The 25,195-nt window shown below is 36.8% G+C and overlaps 1 protein-coding gene across 6 annotated transcripts in view; it reads right to left on the bottom strand.

Annotated features, from left to right (window-relative positions):
- The window catches only part of LOC120413919 (uncharacterized), a 259,164-nt gene that overhangs the window by 64,651 nt on the left and 169,318 nt on the right, over positions 1-25,195 (bottom strand). For all 6 annotated transcript variants that reach the window (XM_039574896.2, XM_039574893.2, XM_039574897.2 and 3 more), the window contains exon 4: positions 23,345-23,777. In XM_039574896.2, coding sequence (XP_039430830.1) covers positions 23,345-23,777 — 433 coding nt within the window. The remainder of the gene's footprint in view (positions 1-23,344; positions 23,778-25,195) is intronic.

Genomic DNA, 25,195 nt, shown 5'->3' with positions numbered 1-25,195 from the left:
ATGCTCAAAAAATCAAATGTTAAACTTATTCTTCAACATGTGTCCAAATTACCCCACAAAAGTTGTTCATATTACCCCACAAGGTATGTCCATATTACCCCACAAGGCATGTCCAAATTACCCCACAAGGCATGTCCAAATTACCCCATAGGGGTGTTCATATTACCCCCACACAAAAATGTGGGGGTAATTTGGACACCTTTTAACTTTTGCGATAAAAATGGGTTTTTCATCAAAATTTATCGAAATGAATGACATTTTTCCATCAAATATGGTCTCTATCATCCTCTGGTGTCATCCACATTCCTTTAAAATATTCATACAGCCCGTAACAGAGCAATTTCCTTAGGGTGTCCAAATTACCCCACACTCCCCTACTTATTGATTGCAAATGCGATTTTACATCATAAAATGTAATTGGAAATTCTGGAAATTTCTGAAAAGTTGGTATTTGTTGTCCTCTAAAACATATCAGAAAATAAAAAAATATTTTTTTTTTTGCAAACCAAGTTTTAGTGACAAAAAGTGAAAATTACCATTTTTTTTACCGCGTATCGTTTTTTTATTTTCAGTGTACAACTTTGCCGAAGACACCAAATCGATCAAAAAATTTCTTCAAAAGAGGAGTTCTCTACGGAATCGTAGCAATATTTTCAAAAATTTAAAATCAAGACTAACATTTCAAAAGGGCGTAATATTGAATGTTTGGCCCGTTTGAAATGATAGTCTTGATTTTAAATTTTTGAAAATATTTTTTTCGAAAAGATCGGAAAATTTCACGAATGTTTCACGTTTTAACATTAAAAAATCGGACCATTAGTTGCTGAGATATCGACATTAGAAAATGGTGGGTTTTTTGGGTGAGACTTAGAAAACATCGATTTTCCTGTTTTTAAACCTTTGCATGGCAATATCTCAGCAACTAAGGGTCGTATCAACAAAGTTCAAAAATGCAAAATATAGAGAATTTTCTCAGCTTTTCAAAAATTTTTTAGTCAAAGGTGGGCAAACATTTGCACTAATTTTAAAAAATAAAAAACTTTGACTTTTTTCAAAAAAGTTACCTAAAAATGGCTATAACTTGGAAACGGTGCACTTTATCAAAAATTCACTGAAGTACTTTTTGATTGCAAATTTGATTTTACATCGAAAAATAAAGTTGAAATTTTTTTTTGACCGATATTTCGATTTTTTTTTTCGAAAAAAAATCTGTATTGATTCAAAAAAACATAACTCGGTCAAAGATTTTTTGCCCATTCTGGAAATTTCTGAAAAGTTGGCATTTTATGTCCTCTAAAACATATCAAAAAAAAAAATAAAAATAATGTTTTTTTGCAAATTAAGTTTTAGTGACAAAAAGTGCAATTAAAAATCACCAATTTTTTTTTACCATGTATCATTCTTTTCAGTGTAGTCCATATCCATACCTACAACTTTTCCGAAGACACCAAATCGATCAAAAAATTCCTTCAAAAAATACAGATTTTTGAATTTTAACATTTCATTTTTGTATGGACAGCTGCCAAATTTGTATGGAAAATGGTATGACCGAACTAATGATGCAAAAAGGCTTCTTTGGGCATACCAAAGGCACCAACAAAGTTTCAGCCGGAATAAAAAATACAAACAAATTGAAAGACTTAAATCTCAGATAATTGCTCTCCACTAGTTGTAGCTTCCATTGCTCAATGTTCAAAGGCTTTACTACTGATTAAAATTTCAAAATTATTAAATTTAGTCCGATTTGAATTGCAAAACTATAAAGTAAAAAAAAACATCGTCCCTAAAACTCATTACATCATGGGTCCTTTGTGCAAAATGGTTCTCTGCCCTCAGAAACAGCATAATTTTGGCAAACACTCGAGCATTGTGTCGTTTCGTTTTGCGAAACCCAGCATTACTTGTGTATTTGCGATTGGTGCGAAAGCTTTTTTTTTGTGTGTTAAGTTTAATTTAATTCAAACCCTTTCCAGTGGGACGAGAAACCCCGCTCGTCAAACAGTTTTACAATAATTTTCCTTTCGCAATCAGGGCGAGTGATTCATTTGCATAGTTTTCAGAATGGCGCCTTTCCTTTGGGGTTCATCATTAAAAGTCCTTTTTATGATGTTTGTGGAAGGATGGAATTTGAAGGGGTTTCATTTGGCACGAATTAAAAAATCTTCGAAATTTTGTCAGACCTCCATTATTAGAAACATTATTGCCAATTTCCGATCAAAGCGAACCAACTATAAATTTCACAGCAGATCAGACCCTCCTGAAAATGTCATAAAAGAGTGAAGCTCAAAAAGCTCCTTCGTCATGTTTTTTTTTCTCCTCGCTGCGACAAGTCACGAAGATGCTTTCCAATTTTTCCATTTCCTTTTCCAATTGACCCAAAAGGCGTGCCTGGAAACCGATACTTGTCATCCATTTTGCTGGACTAGACTATTTTACGAAAACAGTTTTAAGGAAGACCGGAATCAATCAGCGCTCTTCCCGCAGAGTTGATACAGCCGAAAAAAAAGAAAAGAAAAAAGAAGGAAAGGGTAAGTAGTCGTGTTGACTCCTGACAGGCAGCTAACCAAAAATGTGAATACTGAAGTAGAGAGAAAGTCGATCCCTATATCTATTATTTATCATCGCCATTTTTGCAAACCATCACCATTATATCACTTGGCAAGATAAATACTTTTTTTTTCAAATTAAAACCGATTTGGCATAAGACGTTTGAAAACGTATGAAATGTCATTTTTCCTTCCTCACTGAGGTAAGGGTAGAATCCTGCTCTAAAAATGAACTTTTTATTTAAAGCTCGTAGACTCAACTTCATGAACATATATCTACTCAAGGAGCCATTACTCTATCGCAAACAAACAAACTAGCACTTTTTCGTGTTTGACAGTTTGCCAAACTCGCAAACTTGTTGCTGCAAACTCGCAAACAAGGCTAAATATATGCAGGCCAACAAACAAAGCACAAAAAATGGCAAACTGTCAAAAAGTGGGAGTTTGTTTGTTTGTTTGCCGTAGTGTAATAGCTACTTCAGAATTGAAAACTGAACAAATGTCTGTATGTGTATTCTCACTGAGTTTTCTCAGCACTGGCTGAACCGATTTTGATCAAACCAGTTGCATTCGACTTGATTTAGGGTCCCATACATCGCTTTTGAATTGTGTGAGGTTTCGATAAGAAGTTCAAAAGCTATGTATAAAATTGTATTTTCACAGTTATCCGGATCAAACTAAAATGCATATAAATTGTTACCGAAACTATCATCTGACCCATCGTTGATTAGGTAATCGAAAGACCTTTTCAACGAGTCCAAAACATTGAAGATTTGGCAACCCTGTCTCAAGTTATAACCACCTAAAGATATTTGTGGACTTTTTTTATTCTGACCCCAACAAAATTCCTGTATTTTGTGTACAAACCCATCATTTCTGACATTGTTGGTAAAGAATGAGGAAGGCATCAAGCACATAGGTGGATTAAGTTAGTTTTTTCATAACTCCTGACTAGGTTTTCACAAAGGTTTTATTAAGGCTTTGAGGAGGTTGTTAGGATTCAGTTGTAAAGCCTTGAACTCCTATGTAGGCTTTATAACATGACAACATTTTGCGAAGGTCCTTTTGGGTTTTAAGAGAGGTTTATTGGAGTTCTGGTTAGTTTGTTAACACTTAAACTCCCATGAAGAAAATTATCCCGCGAACTACCAAGCTCGCGAAAAAAGTCGGAAGTCCAACTTTGCCAAGCTGTATCTCGGCTCCCCCTGGACGGATTTTCAAAATTCAAAATGCAAAAGATGCTGACAGATGTCTAGATAATTTTCCTTTTTTGAAAAGTCAAAAAAAGATGCATTTACCCTAAGTTATGTACGAATCAATGAAACAACTTTTTTTCAAAAAAGTCGGAAGTCGATTTTGATCAGCTGTATCTTCGCTCCTTGAGGGCGGATTTTCAAAATTCAGAAAGCCAAAGATAGGGACAGATGTCCAGATGATGTTCCTTATATGAAAAGTCAAAAATAGAGCCGTTTACTCTAAGTTATGGGCGAACCAATAAAGAAACTTTTTTTCAACTCGTTTTATACGATTTGTCTTGACAGAAGATTGAAATATAATGTGATAATCTTTATCAAATTCATATCACAGTGAAAGTGTAAACTTTTTCATGATACTCAAGACCAATCTTGGACCGATGTGGCCACTTTGAGACCGTTTCCAGGTTCCCCGGTGAAACCCGGAGTACGGGAACATATGGTGTTGTTCGGGGAATATTTTTTTCCTGCCAGTATGAGTACAATATTTTCGAAATCAAACTCATTCATGATACTCAAGACCAATCTTGGAACGATCTGGCCACTTTGGAACCGGTTCCAGGTTCCCCGGAGAAATCCGGAGTACGGGAAGAATTGGTGTTGTTCGGGGAATATTTTTTTCCTGCCAGTATGAGTATCCTAGTACAGAATTTTCGAAATCAAACTCATTCATGATACTCAAGACCAATCTTGGAACGATCTGGCCACTTTGGAACCGGTTCCAGGTTCCCCGGAGAAATCCGGAGTATGGGAAGAATTGGTGTTGTTCAGGGAATATATTTTTCCTGCCAGTATGAGTATCCTAGTACAAAATTTTCGAAATCAAACTCATTCATGATGCTCAAGACCACTCTTGAAACAGTTTGGCCACTTTGAGACCGGTTCCAGGTTCCCCGGTGAAACCCGGAGTACGGGAACATATGGTGTTGTTCGGGGATTTTTTTTTTCCTGCCAGTATGTGTAAGCTAGTACAATATTTTCGAAATCCAACTCATTCATGTTACTCAAGACCACTCTTGGAACGATCAGGCCACTTTGGAACCGGTTCCAGGTTCCCCGGAGAAATCCGGAGTATGGGAAGAATTGGTGTTGTTCAGGGAATATATTTTTACTGCCAGTATGAGTATCCTAGTACAAAATTTTCGAAATAAAAATCATTCATGATACTCAAGACCACTCTTGGCATGGTTTGGCCACTTTGGAACCGGTTCCAGGTTCCCTGGTATAACCCGGAGTACGGGAAGATAAGAGATGATTCTTGGAATATTTTTTTTCCTGCCAGTATGAGTATCTTAGTACAGAATTTTCGAAATCAAACTCATTCATGAAGCTCAAGACCACTTTTTTCCGGGGAACCTGGAACCGGCTCCAGGTTCCGGTCCCAAAGTGGCCAGATCGTTCCAAGATTGGTCTTGAGTATCATGAATGAGTTTGATTTTGAAAATTCTGTACTAGGATACTCATACTGGCAGAAAAAAAATTCCACGAATGATCTCTTATCTTCCCGTATTCCGGGTTATACCAGGGATCCTGGAACCGGTCCCAAAGTGGCCAGAATGTTCTAAGATTGATTTTGAGTACCATGAATGAGTTTGATTTCGAAAATTCTGTACTAGGATACTCATACTGGCAGGAAAAAAATATTCCCCGAACAACACCAATTCTTCCCGTACACCGGATTTCTCCGGAGAACCTGGAACCGGTTCCAAAGCGACCTGATCGTTCCAGAATTGGTCTTGAGTATCATGAATGAGTTTGATTTCGAAAATTCTGTACTAGGATACTCATACTGGCAGGAAAAAAAATATTCCAAGAATCATCTCTTATCTTCCCGTACTCCGGGTTATACCAGGGAACCTGGAACCGGTTCCAAAGTGGCCTGATCGTTCCTAGAGTGGTCTTGAGCATCATGAATGAGTTTGATTTCGAAAATATTGTACTAGGATACTCATAGTGGCAGGAAAAATATATTCTTCGAACAATACCAATTCTTCCCATACTCAGGATTTCTCCGGGGAACCTGGAACCGGTTCCAAAGTGTCCAGATCGTTCCAAGATTGGTCTTGAGTAACATGAATGAGTTGGATTTCGAAAATATTGTAATAGCATACACATACTGGCAGGAAAAAAAATTCCCCGAACAACACCATATGTTCCCGTACTCCGGGTTTCACCGGGGAACCTGGAACCGGTCTCAAAGTGGTCACATCGGTCCAAGATTGGTCTTGAGTATCATAAATAAGTTTACAGTTTCACTGTGATATGAATCTGATAAAGATTATCACATAATATTTCAATCTTCTGTCAAGACAAATCGTATAAAACGTGTTGAAAAAAAGTTTCTTTATTGGTTCGCCCTTAACTTAGAGTAAATAGCTCTATTTTTGAGTTTTCATATAAGGAACATCATCTGGACATCTGTCCCTATCTTTGGCTTTCTGAATTTTGAAAATCCGCCCTCAAGAAGCGAAGATACAGCTGATCAAAATCGACTTCTGACTTTTGTGAAAAAAAGTTGTTTCATTGATTCGTACATAACTTAGGGTAAATGCATCTTTTTTTGACTTTTCAAAAAAGGAAAATTATCTAGACATCTGTCAGCATCTTTTGCATTTTGAATTTTGAAAATCCGTCCAGGGGGAGCCGAGATACAGCTTGGCAAAGTTGGACTTCCGACTTTTTCTCGAGCATGGGAGTTTAAGTGTTAAGGGAGCAGTTCTCTACGACAGCGATTCTCAACCTTCTTCTAGGCTGGTACCCCTACCATGTAAATCAAGTAGGCTCGGTACCCCCGTTGAGAATCGCTGCTCTACGAAATCGGTCTTTTTTCTTAAATTTTAATTTTTGTATTGTTTAATCCGACTGAAACTTTTTTGGTGCCTTCGGTATGCCCAAAGAAGCCATTTTGCATCATAAGTTTGTCCATATAATTTTCCATACAAATTTGGCAGCTGGCCATACAAAAATGATGTATGAAAATTCAAAAATCTGTGTCTTTTGAAGGAATTTTTTGATCGATTTGGTGTCTTCGGCAAAGTTGTAGGTATGGATATAGACTACACTGAAAAAAATGATACACGGTAAAAAAAATTGGTGGGCGTAATATTGAATGTTTGGCGCTTTTGAAATGTTAATCTTGGTTTAAAAAAATTGAAAATATTTTTTTCGAAAAGATCGGTAAATTTCACGAATGTTTCATATTTTAATATTGAAAATCGGACCATTAGTTGCTGAGATATCGACATTAGAAAATGGTGTGTTGTTTGGGTGGGACTTAGAAAACATCAATTGTCCTGTTTTTAAACCTTTGCATGACAATATCTCTGCAACTAAGGGTCGTATCAACAAAGTTCAAAAGTGCAAAATATAGAGAATTTTCTCAGCTTTTCAAAAATACTTTTTTTCAAAAGTGGGCAAACATGTGCACTAATTTAAAAAAAAACGGATCACTTTATCAAAATTTCAATTAGGTACTTTTTGATTGCAAATTTGATTTTACATCGAAAAATGAAGTTGAAAATTTTTTGCGACAAATTTTTAATTTTTTTGAAAAAATCAGTATTGATTCAAAAATTTATAACTCGCTCAAAGATTTTTTGCACAACCTGGAAATTTCTGAAAAGTTGGCATTTGATGTCCTCTAAAACAAATAAAAAAAGTGTTTTTTTGCAAATCAAGTTTTAGTGACCAAAAGTTAAATAAAAAATCACCATTTTTTTTTTACCATGTATCATTTTTTTTCAGTTTAGTCTTTATTCATACCTACAACTTTGCCGAAGACACCAAATCGATCAAGAAATTTCTTCAAAAGATACAGATTTTTGAATTTTCATACATCATTTTTGTATGGACAGCTGCCAAATTTGTATGGAAAATTATGTGAACAAACAAATGATGCAAAATGGCTTCTTTGGGCAAACCGAAGGCAGCAAAAAAGTTTCAGCCGGATTAAAAAATACAAAAAAATCGAATGACCAAAATCTGAGAGAACTGCTCAAGACTAAGTGGTTTCTGTGTTGGTTTTGGCTGATAGGTTTTATAGCGGTTGTAACAGCTAAAATAAAGCCTAAAATGTTACCTGGGTATGGCTCGAGGATAAACCACGTGGCCTCCAAATTTTAAAAAATTCAACCTTATACAACATGCAAAAAAAATGGTAAATTGACTAGTTAAACAACTTCAAACAGTTTTTGAAAAAAGTTTTATCGAATAGATCGCAATATTGTTAGGCTATGAAAAACAGCTTCGTTCAAGATGCCACATTTGTAGGAATATTTAAGGAGATTTTTAAAAGATGAAATGAACATTTTTTTCAAATTTTGGCATTGTGATCCTTATCTAAGAAAGATTAAAAGAAAATCAAAGAAATAAAATTTTAAAATTGGAAGATTGGACCATTTGAAAAACTCCAGATTTTGGCCCAAATTGTGATATTTATGAAATTAAAGGCAAAATAAACGAATTAATGTTTGTTGAAAAGACTTCCTTTCCTACTATTCCAAAATGCTGTTTAACTAACTTTTGAGACCAGAAGATTTAAATGAAATAAGATTGGATTGTGAGCGATGAACAAAAATTCTTAGGTTTTAATTACGTTTTATTCAAGTATATCAAGGCATTGTTTGCATTGTTATAAGGTATAAGATTGAATTATGTTTCTCAAATCATCTCTTCAAAAAAGGCTTTCAACTGCCACGGATTTCCCACGAGCTGCCCAGCTCACTCCTCGCGCACCGTCAGCAGCATCGTGAAAATGCTGTAGATCGTTTTGTACACCTGCAGAAACGTCGGCATGTTGAGCGGGGCGAAAATCAGCGTCAAACTGACCGACTCCTGGGACGCGTGCAGCATAAAACGGAGCGATTTTTGGTTCTCGCTGGACAGTTTGTACCACGAAATGGCGTAGATTGCCTGCTGCAGCTGCTCTTTCTGTGGAGGTTTCGAGGACTGTAGTTGAGATTATTTGGGATTGGAATAGGTACCTTTATTTCCAACATGGTGCCCAGAAACGAGCCAAAGAACAGCTCATAGCTGATGAAGGCGACGAACACGTATCCTTGGTACCAGGAGAGCTAAATAGAATATTTTGTTTTGGTTTTTTTCTCTAAATTAAATGCTGAATTTGTACTAACTGTAACCACAGCGAACAACGACATAACCAGAACCGTTGACAAGCTGACAAAAGTGATCAAAAAGTTCAACTGAAACACTTTTTCAATCGTTTGAAGATACCTTAAAAAGAACTTTAAAATGTTATAGCATTCGATCAACTTCAAGAATGCTTACTCCAGGTGATCCCGATGATGTCTTATGATCTCACCGAAGAAGGCATCCAAGTCATCGTCATTTTCTTCGATTTTCTCATTAAACTCGGCGAGTGACTCCTTCAGTAGATCAATCTGCGTGAAGGCACTCATCATCATGATCATGTAGATGCAGTCCGGTCCCATGTCCTCGGATGAAACGTAGACGGTGTTGCAAACGTGCATTGCATAATTGCAAAAGTATCCGAACCACTCGTTGCGATCGAGAAACGGAATGTAGAACCCGAACGGGAGGATCTTCTCACCAGTTTGGATCGTAAACAGCAGCGGAGCAACATCCAGCAGAATACTGGTCGACGCATAGCAAACCAGCATCGTTTTAACAATCACACTCAGCAAAAACACACTGTCCATCAGCATTTTCCTAACCCTCGGGTTGCACTCCTTCCGGAACAACTCCTTGTTGTACTGATGCATCCAAACCAGTTCCTTGCGAAAAGCGACAAAGGTGTACAACTTCCCAAGTCCCTGCAGTCCAATCCCAGCCGTCACGAAGCAAAAAATCAAATCCTCCGTGCTGCCCCAGACTTCCGAGGCGGTGACCACGCTGGTGTACACGTAAACCGTCAGCAGCACCACCACGGAGAACAAACTCCACGAGATGACCCGGTAGCCCTCGCTGAAGATGTCCATGCCGGTGATTTTGGCCACCATGTTGGGGAACACAATCAGGCTGTCGTATAACTCGGAGGGATTTCGGTAAGAGTGTTGAAAAAATCGGAACCGGTTCAACCGTATCACAAACTCCATGGTTCAACTGGGAGGCTTGGTCGATGAAAAATGACTGGTGTTGAAGCCAATATTGAGTTGTTAGTTTTACACTCTTGTTAATAATAAAATCATGAATTAACTATTGATATCGGAATTCTATCCACAATTATTAAAACAATCAATCTTTCTAGAATGTTTAATATGTTGAAAAATAAAATCACTGTGGGATCAATACCAGCTGGGTGCTCGCTTGAATATTCCCGTTGAGTTTAGAATACAGGAAGGCAAAACTAGAAAAATATCCGGAAAGTTGCATTAAATATTGCACTAATTAAAGCATACACAGCTGCATTCGTTCCCAAAATTACTTAGGCAAGGTGCGCCACTGCTGGCAGATCTGTCAAAGTTATTTGGGGGTTGGTCATATTTAAGGCTACCAACTGTACGGATTTTTCATTTTCATACGGATTTCGGCTTACTTCCGGGATTTTTACGGTACGGATTGTGTACGAATTCGAACGGAATTTTATGATGGCAATACATTTTGCTTTTGCTAGTAAGACATTTTTATTTAACTGTCAGTTTTATTTTAATTTGAGGTTCTGGTAGTTTCTGATGAGTGCAGTGCTTCTGGGGACGCGCAGTCCTGTTTTTTCGCGATAATTTTCGTCTCTTTTGTGTCGCTGTTTGTGTGCATGGGGTGATTGGTCATAATAATTGAATAATGCCTTCATAAGTGCAGTGCAGTTGAGGGCCTCGTGGCGCGGTGGTTAGCGGCTTCGGCTGCCGATCCCTAAGTTGCTATGGGGCGCGGGTTCGATTCCAGCCTTATCCTCCTGGCCTTCTATCGGATGGGGAAGTAAAACGTCGGTCCATTTGCGTAAAAGAGGTTTTGGGTGACTCACCACACAAAATCTTCGGACGCCTAGAAATGAGCAGAAACTTGCAACAGAGCCCACAAAAGACCCGGGGGTCGTTAAAGTGGATTGCTTTTTTTTAAGTGCAGTGCTTCTGTCTTCTGGGAACGCGCAGTCCTGTTTTTTTCGCGATAGTTTTCGTCGTAAATTATCGTAAAAAATTATTTCAACTGGCAGTTTTAGTATTATCTCATCAAACTATCGATTTTATGAAGAGTAATGCGTCATTTATTTACTGTTTTTGAAATTTGCTCGCGTTATCTGGATTGTAAAAACAGTAAAAATATACTGATAAGTCCAGCCCATAGCACTACTGCTCGGCTGGCACGCGTTCGATAAAAAAAAACTTTTTAAATAATCAACTATCTATCTTTCCGCAGCCGGCTGCCTAAGATTTAAAATTTTCAACCGATAAAAAAAAGCTCATGGTCACATCACTGCCACTCGTGAGTCCTGACCTCATACCCATCTACTAACCCCCTCAAAACTCATGTGATACTTTGTCGGAGATGCAGTTGATTGGGCGGTTTCTATCACTCAAGTATCGGACTAACATTCCCATCCACTTCCCCGTGACCCTACCACTGGTCGTGGCCGGCGCCGGTATTGATCAGCATGATAGGGGCCTTTGAGAAGTTGCGAAGCGAGGAAAGATAGCTCCCACTCATCTTCCACGGCTCGTGGATGTAGCTTCTGGAGGTCCTGGTGAATAACGGAGTAGCAACTGCGGGTAGGCACTTTTGCTTATGCTTAATTTGAGGTTCTGGTAGTTTCCCGAGTTTGCCCTATGGAGTCCAGTTAGTTGAAATGATTTTCCTGCTGATCAAAAGCTTGTGAATTTCTGAGGAAAACTAAATTAAGTTCTCGGGCAAAATTTTGAGAGCGATATTATTCGTTAAAAACACCCTGACATTTCGTAAACTTTTAAAAATTTGAACAAATAATGGAACAAAATTAAGATTAGATTTTGAATTTTAGTTCAGAATATTTTAAGAATTTACCTAAATAATTTCTTGACAGAATTTGCTATTTTCTATATCATTGGGTCATATCGGCTAAGTGACTGTTTGACGAAGAACTTCGTTGGGTCATTGGGTCATTGGGTCATACCGGCTAAGTGACTGTTTGACGAAGAACTTCGTTTTAGGGCTCTATACAGTGTGCACGGATAAAAAAGTGTTCCCAAAATCGTGAACAAGCGTTCATGAAAGTGGGAAACACGAACAAAGTGATCAAATCCCATGGTACACAGCAAAAAAAAAGTTGAATTTTGGAATGCTACCTCTTTTTTGTGTAATATTACTTAAAACAGGTGTAAAAATGTGACCCTGATGAATTTTCATCAAAAACTGATGAAAATTCATCATTTTCAGAGGTAATATTAATCATTCAAACCAATTTTAAACCAATTATTCTTTTGACTGCATTCGAAAGGTATTCAAAAGTTGTTAATTTGACTGTTCTTGAAATTTTGATTAACCCCTCCCCCTTTTTTGCTATTCGATCGAAAGCAAGCATTAACTACACAGAAAAAAAGTTGAATTTTGGAATGTTGAAAATTTGGTAGGTTGATTATTACCTCTTTATTTGTGTAACATTACATAAAAATGTGTAAAAATGTGAACCTGATGAATATTCATCAAAAACTGATGAATATTCATCATTTTCTGGGGTAAAATTTATCATTTATTTTGCCACAAAATCTGTCACCATTTCCTGATGAATATTACCATCATTTTTTTTTTCTGTGTATTTTCAAGATTTTTTTCGAATTTCAATCCGTCAGGAACAATTTTGTATGGGTGTGACCAATGTCTCGATTGAGTTTCTGTGATGAAAATCAATGTACTTTTAGACTGTGTATAGCAAATTTTGCTCCTACTTTCTCAAAAGATCAAAATTGGCAAATTTCTAAAAAAGTCATAATCTACTCTACTCTATCCACGAATCGGATCAAAAAGTCAGATATGGCAATCGCTTTATGATTTTTCTTCATATTCAAGAATTCAACAAATGTACTAAAATAATACTGGATTCTTGATTTATTAGTGTACCAAAATACTCCTTCACCCCCCTCTCCCTCGTCTTTTTTATGACTTTAAATATTTCTCTTGGAGTGACCTAAAAATAAACGGCGAAAACACTTTCTATTTTAAAATTTCACATGTGCTTGTGTGCTATCTTGTGACCCGTCTGCTGTAAAAAGATATTACGTGTCACAAGATAGCCCACAAGCTACAATGTGTATCTGTGTGGAGAATTATTGGAACAAATTGATGCGGGCAGTGATAAACATATTAGTTAATGAGCAATTGCAAACATTTTAAGGAATACCGTCATCAGGGGTGACATTGGGTCTGGTGGGTGAGGTCTTACAAAATTGCTAAAATTTTTATGACCCAATTTCACCTCCAGACCTAATGTCACCCCTGACAACGGATCATACTTTTTGTTGGTACGATAGATTTTCTTGTGAGAATCCTGACAATGCAAGATTTTTTTTCAAACTGTCCCAAAAAGTCTTCCAAAAAGCAGTAGCTTAGTAGATAAAAAGCAGAGCAGACCTTGGCTCTAGTCATGGATGTAGAGAGGAAGAAAGATGGAAAATAAAAAAAATCAAAACCTTATTCTCAAATTTTCTACATTAAAATGTATCAAAAATTACTCTAATAAAGTAAGTATTTGGAGAAAATTCGAAAAGGGAAGGAGATAAAAACCTGAAATGAAATTTTCATTGGCCTCAACAAAAATCTAGCGTTATTTATTTAAAGGTCTTATAATTTATTGTGTTTTATACCTTTAAAAAACTTTAGAAATGTCTTATGATCTTTTTCTAGCTAAACTACAGATACTACTAAAGTACATATTTTAGTATCAAATGAAATTCTCATAGATGCCAAATAACACTTTTCCTCAAATACAACAATTCTGGAACACCCTATTAACTGGACCACTCTAACGTTGCTACTGTACTGACCCTGATCAACTTTCCGGAAGATGACAAAGCTGTTTTAATTTGAAAGTGTAGTATCTACGAATTTTGATTACCAAAATTCCGCTTTTGGATCATTGTGATACCATTGCTACCACCCAAACATTTTATTTGTTTAGATCAAAAACTCACAAAAATCAAAATTCCAAGCTACTAAAATCAAATCAAAAATCAAGTTATTCGCTCTACAGCATTGCCTTGGCGTTCTCGATTACGAGATTCCTACTCGAAACTAGGTGTCCGAAGGCTTGATTGTTGAGGCAATTGCAAACCTCTTTTTACACCTAAGCTTCCATCCACCCCGAGATTCAAACTGACGACCTTTGGATTGTGAGTCCAACTGCCTACCAGCGACTCCACCAGGACAGGACCCAGGGAGACGACTCCTACACCTGGACTGAGCTAACGACCTAACCCTCTAGGTTAGACCGGGGCCAACATTTACCTCCCCATCCGACGGAAGCCGTGGTCAGACAAATCTCGTCTCGAAAAATGCCACCGAGACCGTCTGGGATCGAACCCAAGCCGACTGGGTGAGAGGCAACCACGCTTACCCCTACTCCACTTTCCCGGATGCTACTATTTATATAAAAAAATACAATTTCAGCAATGAAAATAAATATTCAAAAAATAATAATTTATGAACCACCCTAATGTACCTAGATTTCATTTAATGAAAAAATAAATGTATTTTTTGAATTCAGCTGCCCAAAATTACCGTAATATATGACATATTTGGTAGGATACCTGACATTTTTCAATTTTGTGACACCTTTGTTCGGAGAGGATCCACTGTGCGGTGATGAGCTAGAAGTTTGGTGTCAAAGGGACTTTAATGTAATATTAAATTGAAAAAGTTGTAAAAACTCTGCCATTTTTCGTTCTTCGACTGTAAAATTTTTTGGAACGTGTCATTTTAAAGGAAATCTAATGTACTTTTCGAATCTTCATTAACCCAGAAGGGTCATTTCTTCATTTAGAAAACAAATTTTCCTTTTAAAATTTCGTGTTTTTTCTAACTTTGCAGGGTTATTGTTTTGAGTGTAACAGTGTTCTACAAAGTTGTAGAGCAGTCAATTACAAAAAAATGGTTAATAAACATAAGGGGTTTGCTTGTAATCATCACAAGTTATCGAGATTCTACGAGTTTTTAAAATGTTGGTCGTCGTTGATCATGGTCGTTTATGGTCACCCGCGACAGACTAGGATTTTTTACATGAGAAAAGTCTTGATTTGACTTGGGGAACCATCCAAATTCCAAGATCTGGACACAATAAAATTTTTCACAATTTAATTCCACTGTGAACTGTTTCTTCTGTTTACTCATAGCTCGTTTTGGCATGGTCCTCTGATGGAAAACTTGAAAAAATAATCATCTTGTGACAGGAAAAGTCCGTGGCAGCTTTCATCAATTTCCGTCAAGGCGTGGCATTTGCTTGGTCCCTTCTTGCTTAAATTTCGCTGTGCCTCCCAGAGGTCAGGACGAACCAAACCGACTGGCCACACTGTTCGGGGAATTTCCGCCTAGAGAGAACCGAAAGATTCGAAGCGTTTGCGGTTCTCCCCGAGCGGTACTTGAGGGAGATTTCCGAAGAAAATTGATAAAGCATGTTCGTGACTTAATCAGGTGGAAAACGGCGAAGGTAAACAAACGCGCGCCCACAGTTGTGGGTGGACGACTTTGGGTGGAAAATTTTTCATGGGCTCGTACTCACTCTCTGTGCGAGTGAGGCTTGGCCCGGGTGTACAGAATATTTAATGGTTTGATGAGCAAGGAGGACTCGGGGTTTGCGGTTGACATTTCTCGAAAGGTAATATTTTATTCATTGATTTCAAACCACGCAACGAATTTGCATTACATCATTGGACGTACATGATTTGAGCAAAGCGAAGGTGGAAATTTGAATAATATTTAGCAAATGGAGATGTTTCTGTGTTTTTGATTTATACAAATTATTACGAAGCTCATTAGTTGCTGAATTTTACTTTCAATCATTAAACTGATTTTTAAAAAATCGGAAAAGTTAGGTTATAATATTCCAGCATTAACTTGAAAAAAAAAAATCACACCAACGAATCGTTCGTTCTCGCGTGATATCATTTTACTTTTTTCACGCATCAGTTGCCAGACTGATTCGCAGTATGACATCAGTGTTGCCATGCGGCGGGGGTGGGTCTCCTATTAGGTAAAAAGTCATTGCAGAAAAGAACAGGCCAGCAACAGCCATCACTGAACTGCCCTCTTTGCCTGAAATTAGTCGTCGCTCGGTGAATTCCAGCGTCGCGAAACGGTCGGTGACGATGACGACGATGATGCAAACGCTAGTCAACCGGGGGTGGTTTTGCAATGGTAACCCTTGGCTATTCAGCAGCAAATGTTTGAAAAATTATTTTATCAAAATAGTAAAATCTACAAAATTAAAAATATTTATGCATATTTTTTTTACAAAAAGAAAAACTATCAGTTGATAGACATTTTTTGAAAATATGATGAGCCAAAGTACACACGATTGCCATCGTCTGCCAGACTCCCGACGGAGCGTCGACGTTGCCGGGCTTTCGGGGGTACTTATCCCGGTAATGTTTCACCGAGTACAAGTGTCACTTGTCTGGGCTGACGGGAGAAAAATTAAAATGTTTTTAGTTCCTTCTTTTATAATTGATGGTTGGATTAGGATTGATGAGGGCTGAGTTTTTGTTAAAGAACATTAAATTCATGATAACAGCATTCAAACTGGATATCTGAATAAAAAGGAGTACTTTAAAACACAAAATTCTCAGCCGTCTATTATTTCAGAATAAATTTAGCGACGGTTTAACAAACACCAAACAGCTATTAAGCTCATAATTAATTGCTTCTAACAACATTCTTCCCGGGGATGATTTATGCTTGTTGTTCTGAAACTTCCGGCGCCGATGGCCGAGAATTTTAAAACAATCTGTCCTGGTCAGCGGTTTGGGCAAAGATGAAGGAAACGGTGCTTCTGATAACGTTTTTAAAAATAAAATATGGACCTTTTCATTGCTTTTATCCTAATTTGTGCTTTACTATAACGGGGATACAGTAAATTTTATAACAATATGCTTTGAAAATGATTATGGATTACCAAATGTTAGAAAAAAGCAGAACTTAAAGTTTTAAAAAACTTCTCTAGCTCACTTAAGATATATAAAGAAAATTGTTATACCTTTGAAAATTTTCCTGTAAAATATAGAAAAAAGTTTGATTTGTTTTATTAAACAAAAACGGTTTAGTTCACATTTAGGTACAGTATGTACAAAAAGTATTTACACCCCTTGGGCCCTATGCACATATTGTGATGAAACATGTAAAGAATTTAAGGAACCTAGTACTACGTTTTGTTCAGAAACTCATGCCAAACATTTTGCTACAAAAAGCTCATGAAAAGATGATTTCTATAAAAAGTTATAAAACAAATACTATTACGAAAATAAAAAAGGTGCAAAAAAAGTTTGTACACCTTTCGAAAAATTAACATAAATAAAGTTATTTGTTGACAAATCACCATAAATCCAGTCTCCCAACTCCAAATAGGCATCCTTGACTGATTAAAAAAATAATTTGGATTGAATATAAAGTTTACTAACTACTTAGTATAAAAGTTTATATAACTCTGGAAATTCTATATAAAACTTATCTAAACTTAATTTTGCAAACTTTTAATTCAACTAAATGTCAATATATTACCATAGAATTGCTAAATAAACATTTTGGAGTGGGTATAACACCGTTTTGGGGTCTTTGTATCGATAGAATAGATTTTTCGTTGGAATTTCGTACCAACCCGGAATTACGTCGTCGGAAAATCCGCCGGCATCCGAACCGGTCCACAATTCACAAGTCAACCTATGTGGAATCGGAAAGGGCATAAAATTTCCGATCTTTTGATACCCATACATCTAGGTTTTCTATAAAACCCACGTTTTTAAATACCTAAGTAAAAACGTTGTTGTGGTTTCGTTTGAGCAACCTGCCAAAAATATATGGAATTTCGTATTTTTTGTTTTAGTGGACCAAACTTATTTTTGCCCAGGTATTTAAAAACGTGGGTTTTATAGAAAACCTAGATGTATGGGTATCAAAAGATCGGAAATTTTATGCCCTTTCCGATGCCACATAGGTTGACTTGTGAATTGTGGACCGGTTCAGATGCCGGCGGATTTTCCGACGACGTAATTCCGGGTTGGTACGAAATTCCAACGAAAAATCTATTCTATCGATACAAATACCCCCAAAACGGTGTTATACCCACTCCAAAATGTTTATTTAGCAATTCTATGGTAATATATTGACATTTAGTTGAATTAAAAGTTTGCAAAATTAAGTTTAAATAAGTTTTATATAGAATTTCCAGAGTTATATAAACTTTTATACTAAGTAGTTAGTAAACTTTATATTCAATCCAAATTATTTTTTAATCAGTCAAGGATGCCTATTTGGAGTTGGGAGACTGGATTTATGGTGATTTGTCAACAAATAACATTATTTATGTTAATTTTTCGAAAGGTGTACAAACTTTTTTTGCACCTTTTTTATTTTCGTAATAGTATTTGTTATATAACTTTTTATAGAAATCATCTTTTCATGAGCTTTTTGTAGCAAAATGTTTGGCATGAGTTTTTGAACAAAACGTAGTACTAGGTTTCTGTCAAACTTTAAATTTTTTACATGTTTCATCACAAAATGTGCATAGTGCCCAAGGGGTGTAAATACTTTTTTTACATACTGTATATAGAGCATTTCCCAGAAGAAAAATCAATTCAAAATCAAACCATCTTTACTCTCTAGTTTCTGCTCGAACCTAGGAGTTCGAAGGCTTGAATGGGGAGAGCACCCTAACCTATTTTTACTCCAAGGAACCTTTTACTCCAGGATTAGAACTAGAGCGTCCAATTTCCCGTCCCGGAAAAAAACATTAGCGCAAAATTAATTATTTTGTCAAAATTGGTCAAAATTTTCCCATAGTTTCAGAGGAATTTGATAAAACACTTTAATACCAAAATGTGGTGTTCGACCATTGACAAATTCTGCAATTTTGCAATATTAAAACAATACCTTAAATTGGTATGATAGCACATTTTGCTCTTGCATAATCCTTAAGAGCTTGATTTTGAAAATGCTGAATTTGGATACCCATATTGCCACTCCAATAAATTTCTTGAAAATACTCCGTAGTTGGGATATTCCGGGTTCCACCGGAGAACCTGGATCCGGTCCAAATGTGGCCAGATCGGTCCAATATGGTATTGGATATTATCATTGTACTGTAACTTGCATTATGATAAAATTTTATACAGATTGTCATTCAACATTCGATCCAATATGCAATAAAACTGAGCATACAAAAATGATGTATGAAAATTAAAAAATCTGTATCTTTTGAAGGAATTTTTTGATCGATTTGGTGTCTTCGGCAAAGTTGTAGGTATGGATACGGACTACACTGGAAAAAATGATACACGGTAAAAAAAAATTTGGTGATTTTTTATTCAACTTTTTATCACTAAAACTTGATTTGCAAAAAAAACAATATTTTTAATTTTTTTTTATTTTTTGATATAATTTAGAGGACATAAAATGCCAACTTTTCAGAAATTTCCAGGTTGTGCAAAAAATCTTTGACCGAGTTATGAATTCTTGAATCTTTGACCGAGTTATGATGTTTTTCAAAAAATCGAAATATTGGTCGCAAAAATTTTTCAAATTCATTTTTCGATGTAAAATCAAATTTGCAATCAAAAAGTACTTTAGTGAAATTTTCATAAAGTGCACCGTTTTCAAGTTAAATCCATATTTAGGTGACTTTTTTGAAAATAGTCGAAGTTTTTCATTTTTTAAAATAAGTGAAAAAAAAAATGTCTCTATATTTTGCTGTCGATATCTCAGCAACTAATGGTCCGATTTTCAATGTTAATATATGAAACATGTGTGAAATTTTCCGATCTTTTCGAAAACAATATTAAAAAAAACAATCAAACCAAGACTAACATTTTAAAAGGGCGTAATATTGAATGTTTGGCCATTTTGAAATGTTAGTCTTGATTTGAAAATTTTGAAAATATTTTTTTCGAAAAAATCGGAAAATTTCGCAAATGTTTCATATATTAACATTGAAAATCGGACAATTACTTGCTGAGATATCGACATTGAAAAATGGTGGGTTGTTTGGGTGAGACTTAGAAAACATTAATTTTCCATTAATTTTCCTGTTTTTAAACCTTTGCATTGCAATATCTCAGCAACTAAAGGTCGTATCAACAAAGTCCGAAGAAGCAAAATATAGAGAATTTTCTCAGCTTTTCAAAAATATTCCAAAAGTGTGCAAACATGTGCACTAATTTAAAAAAATGAAAAACTGCGACTATTTTCAAAAAAGTCACCTAAATATGGATTTAACTTGAAAACGGTGCACTTTATGAAAATTTCACTAAAGTACTTTTTGATTGCAAATTTGATTTTACATCGAAAAATGAAGTTGAAAAAATTTTGCGACCAATATTTCGATTTTTTTTTTAAATCAGTATTTAATAAAAAAAAATTCATAACGTATCAAAAAATAAAAAAAAATAAAAATAGTGTTTTTTTGCAAATCAAGTTTTAGTGATAAAAAGTTAAATAAAAAATAATCAATTTTTTTACAGTGTACCATTTTTTTCCAGTGTAGTCCGTATCCATACCTACAACTTTGCCGAAGAAACCAAATTGATCAAAAAAATCCTTCAAAGGATACAGTTTTTTGAATTTTCATACTTCATTTCTGGAGCAACATTTGAAAGGGGCGGTACGACATTTTCTAAAGTTTGAAGAGTTCTTTTTTCCAAAGCTTTTTTAAAGATCAAAAAATGGTTGAAAAATTGATTTTTGGCAACTTTTTAAATCAAAGCCAGTCTAAAGATGGGATTGGGTTGTAGCTGGGACGGGACGGCTGGATAGAGTCTTCTTATTGAGTGTTTACGTTTGTATTCTTCTTCTGTTTTTTTTGCAAGAAAATTCGTGTTCTTAAACAAATATCAAGCAATCTGTGATTCAGATAGCTTGACAATTCAAATTTTCTTGATGATGTTTTTCAACTCAGTGCTCAAGCATGTGGATGACTTGTTGTTTAGTTTTTCCTCGCAGATTTTTTTTTAATTTGGCTGTTAAAATTTGCGGTTGGACGTGGGTTTATTTCCATCGTTTTACGGTGGATCCGTTCATAAGGAGCTGCCGGATACAAATTACTTGAAATGGTTGGCAAATCATAGATGAGTCAAAAAATGTTCACTTCTTCAATTTTTAATGTGTTTTTTATATGAAAGATTTTTCATTTTCATTTGGATGTGAAAAATGCAATACGATTTCAATGCGTTTTCTTACATCAATCTAAAAAAATCCTAAAAAGCCTGCAAGCGAGCCTGCAAGTCATTAAATGGGAGGGGAGATTTTTTTTTGATCTGCTCCTGTCGTTGTCCCGTTACGCAAAGAAAGTAAATAAATCTTTCCCAGTTCCCCAAAGAGGAGCACGTCGAATTCAACGGCAATTTTTACTCAACTTTAAAGAAAGTTATCATTTCTTAGGTCGCACGCCAGAATCGAAAGAAATGGCTGGCAAAAATTCAAATTTGTACCAATTCATTCACTTCAAAGAGCATAAAAGTTTGTTTTTCAATTTGTGGCAATGTGTTGAAATAAAAAAGTGCGAAAAAAATCAAATAGGCTAAACTGTGGCCATTATTTTTGTTTGCTTTTTAAATCCAGTTCTACAATGTTGTTTCTTCACGCCACATTTTAATTTCATGGGAAACACAGGTTTAATATTGTTCAATTTAGATGACATTTCTATGTAACGCGCAAAAAAATAACAAGAGTTTTAAATGGGCAAAAGAATAGTCGGATCATGAAATGTATTGTTTTTTAAAATGGAAATGCTGATAAGTCAACATTCGGTGTACGATAGAAATAAATGCCTTTCAATTGAAAATATTTTAATCAATCTATTAATGCAATTCACAATTATTTGTGAAATTGATTTAAATTCGTTTTTTTTTAACTCAAATTACAATACTTCTCATTTTCTCCTCATAAGAAAGGACTGGTTTAGGTTGACAGAAGCGGCCATGTTGAAAGTGGTTTAGTTTGACAATAGGTTTTTTTCTCTTTGTTTATCCCATCCCAGGGTTGTAGAGGGTTAACTCAGAAAGCCGGAGTCCGATCCAGAGTCGGAGTAGTTTGAAAGATGACCCGACCCCGCAGCCCTGCTTCAATGTTTTTCTTTCCTCGAAGTCCTCTCTAACTCGATGGAACCTTGGATTTCCACTGCTTAAAAAAAATCTTCGTTACATTTGTTTTATTTACCAAACGGTGCTATAAAGAGATTTTGACATTAATTTGTTTTTGTTTGCTGTGTGTTACCATGATTGTCATCCATAGCTGGTGACCAGGAAACTAATATTTTCAATCGAGTTTTCATTTCGTTTCGTATAGAGGAGAAAAGCAACTCGCGACAAAATTTTGAGGCTGGGAATTTTGACAGGTATGATTTCCATAAAGTATTTGCCTCCTTTTGTCTCCCACAGAAAACGGGGGACAATGTAGCTGTCAAACTAGGCCAAACTGTTAAAGTCACTCACAAAATGAACTTTGAGAGATTTGAGTACATTTCTGACGTCACGATTTTCTCCTCTATTGGGGATATGAAAATTCGAGAAAATTTAATTCAACTAAACGGCAATTGGCGTAAGTGCCACCTCGGAGAAATGGCATTCGGGGAAATGGCCGATTAGAGGAAATGGCTTTCGGGGATATAGCCGATTAGGGGAAATGATATTTGGGGAAAGGGCTGATTAGGGGAAGTGGTATTCGGGGATGTGGCCAATTAGGGGTAATGATTCGGGCAAATGAAATGTATGATTCATAAAATAGTAGATTCCAGATTGTCGGATGATTCTAACGTAGCCAGATTTTTTAATGATATCGAAAAATCCAATTGTGTTCTCTGAATTTGACAGATTAAATACTTTAAAATGTATCGAAAGTTGAAAAAAAAACTATTTTCAGTCGATTATTGATCGAATCGTAAAGAAAATGGACTGCCTGATTTTTACTCTTTTGATTTAAAGTTCATTAAAAAAATAACCTTAATGTATCAAACAATGCTTTGCACATTACAATAGTTAAGAATTGAGATTGGCTTTTAAAATAAGCTTGTATTGAAAATCCTAGTGTGTTGATGACCAATGAGTTGCTTCTCCGTTATTGACAGATCAGCCAAAGTTACACAATGAATTACAAATGACTAGATGGAGTTCTAATCATCGCTCACTGTATAACCCTGGAAGATCTCTTGTATTATCAGTCAATACCGGCGCCCTCCCGTGTGGCATGCAGATCAACGAGAGTACGAACAAACTTTTTCAACTTCCTAAATTCAAGGATTTAACTTTTTTTTAAAGTGTATTAAGGACCACCGCGCAAAAATAATTTATTTTCCGGCAATTGCAGCCAACTTGGGCCATTCGGTGCAGCCCCGATAATACCATGAACACGCACCCAATTTTGAACGAATAAATCTTGGTCCCGTTCCAAAGGGGTCGAACCTACCTTCATCGTGCAACTGCTTGGCGGCACATTCCGCACACTCGGCACATTCGGTACAAACGGTCTGCTGCTGAGGACTTGTCTGAGGTTGCTGCTGAATCGTCGTCGTCGTGGCCGCCGCCGCCGCTGGTTGGCCTGTTGCTGCCGCTGTCGCCGCGGGACTTGCCCCGGTTCCGCCGCCGCCGGACGAGGTCTGAGTGCTGCCCGTTTGTTGTCCCTGCTGGCCAGCAGCAGCCCGTGCGGCCAACATGGCCGCCCGTTGCTGCTGTAGCCGCTGGATAACTTGGAGCTGCTGAATATGTTGTGCACCGAAGACGTGCCCGCCGAGGGCGCCCCCGAGCGCGTTGTCCAGCAGCCCACTGCCGTCCTTGTACCCCTCGGGGGGACTCAGAGTGGCCTGGTCGACAAACTCCATGGGCGGGGCAAACTTGGGACTCTGGAGGGAGGGAGAAAAAAAAAGAGATGTTAGATTTAATTCCTTTTTTTCGGATTATTTTTTGTTGCTGCAGCTACAGGTAGCTTAAAATCATGAAGTAAAGTACAACTTAATCACTTCCCAACAAAACGGGCGCGCCCGCCACGCTAAATTGGATTTATGATAATCCCCTCGATTTTCGTCCCTGCCCCGCCATTTTCCGAGAAATTGAGCAAGAAAAACAGTTCTTTTCCGTTCTCTCCGAAGGGCACTTTTTTCCAATCATCATATTCAATTTCTAACGACGGAGAGATCCTGCAGAAAAAAAAACAGGCAGAGAAGAAAATGGAAAAGTTGTTTTAACCTTTTTTGACGTGTTTTGTTTGTTTTGCCTCCCGCCCCTGAAGTAAATGTGTTTCACCTTAAGGTGCCGCAGTCCCGACATTTGCGTGTCAAGAGTGTATTTGTTGCCCTAATAGTCGTTTCCTTTAAGGTCATTGACGGATTGTGCAACACAACTTTTATTTTTGGACATTTGCAATTTAAGCACTTTTGAGTTGTTCTTATCGACTGGCGTTTTCTAAGTTAGAGCACATCCATTAGAATTTCTGTGATGTAATGAACTTCCAGCAAAGCACATAAAAACCTAACCTCAAAGGTCGAACTATTCCACGAGAACGCACTTCCGCGTGCGTTGGATTCTCGGTCCCAGGCCAGCCGATTTCCGCATTCCTTAATCAAATTTGACCATCCCTAGAGCATCCCAGTTCAGGCAGCTGAGCGGAATTGATTTACATTTAACCCACTTTCGTTGATTTATGTACACACAGTCGGCAGTGCTTCCGAGGGAGGGCAAACACTGCCGAGCTGCACCATGGAAGAAGTCGTCCAGGATCAGGTGGGGATGGGTTCTACCGGAAGGGAATAGTTGGCAAAAGTGCTGCCCCGGTTGATCGGCTTCAAGGTTACGTAATGGATTGTTGGAATTTACTAGTCAAGTGGGGATTTTGCATCGATGTTCTTAAGGCATGAAAGATTAACAAAAAAAAGTAACTAAGATTAGCTCAGATCAAAGTCCAATGGGTAATTCTCTACCAAGTTGACCCGACCCCTTTTCGGTTTGCGGTTTGCGAATCCGAGCTCCATTTTTTGATATCTCATGACGGAGGGGCGGAACGACCCCTTCCATTTTTGAACATGCGAAAAAAGAGGTGTTTTAAAATCATTTGCAGCCTGAGATGGTATTGTTTTAGAAATTTAGTGTCAAAGGGACTTAGATGTAAAATTGAATGTCTGACATGATGGCGTAGGTACTCAGAATTCCTGAGAAAATGCAATTTCGACACTCCAGAGCTGAGATATTTGAGGTTTAGTGAGAAAAAAGTGCCTATTTTAAAAATTTCTCAGAGTTCACAAACAAGGCCTACTAATTACAAATC

The sequence above is a fragment of the Culex pipiens genome, chromosome 3 (assembly GCF_016801865.2).
Source record: "Culex pipiens pallens isolate TS chromosome 3, TS_CPP_V2, whole genome shotgun sequence".
Taxonomy (NCBI): Eukaryota; Metazoa; Arthropoda; class Insecta; order Diptera; family Culicidae; genus Culex; species Culex pipiens.
Note: the sequence above shows the minus strand (reverse complement) of the source record. Positions and strands in the feature narration are given on the sequence as shown.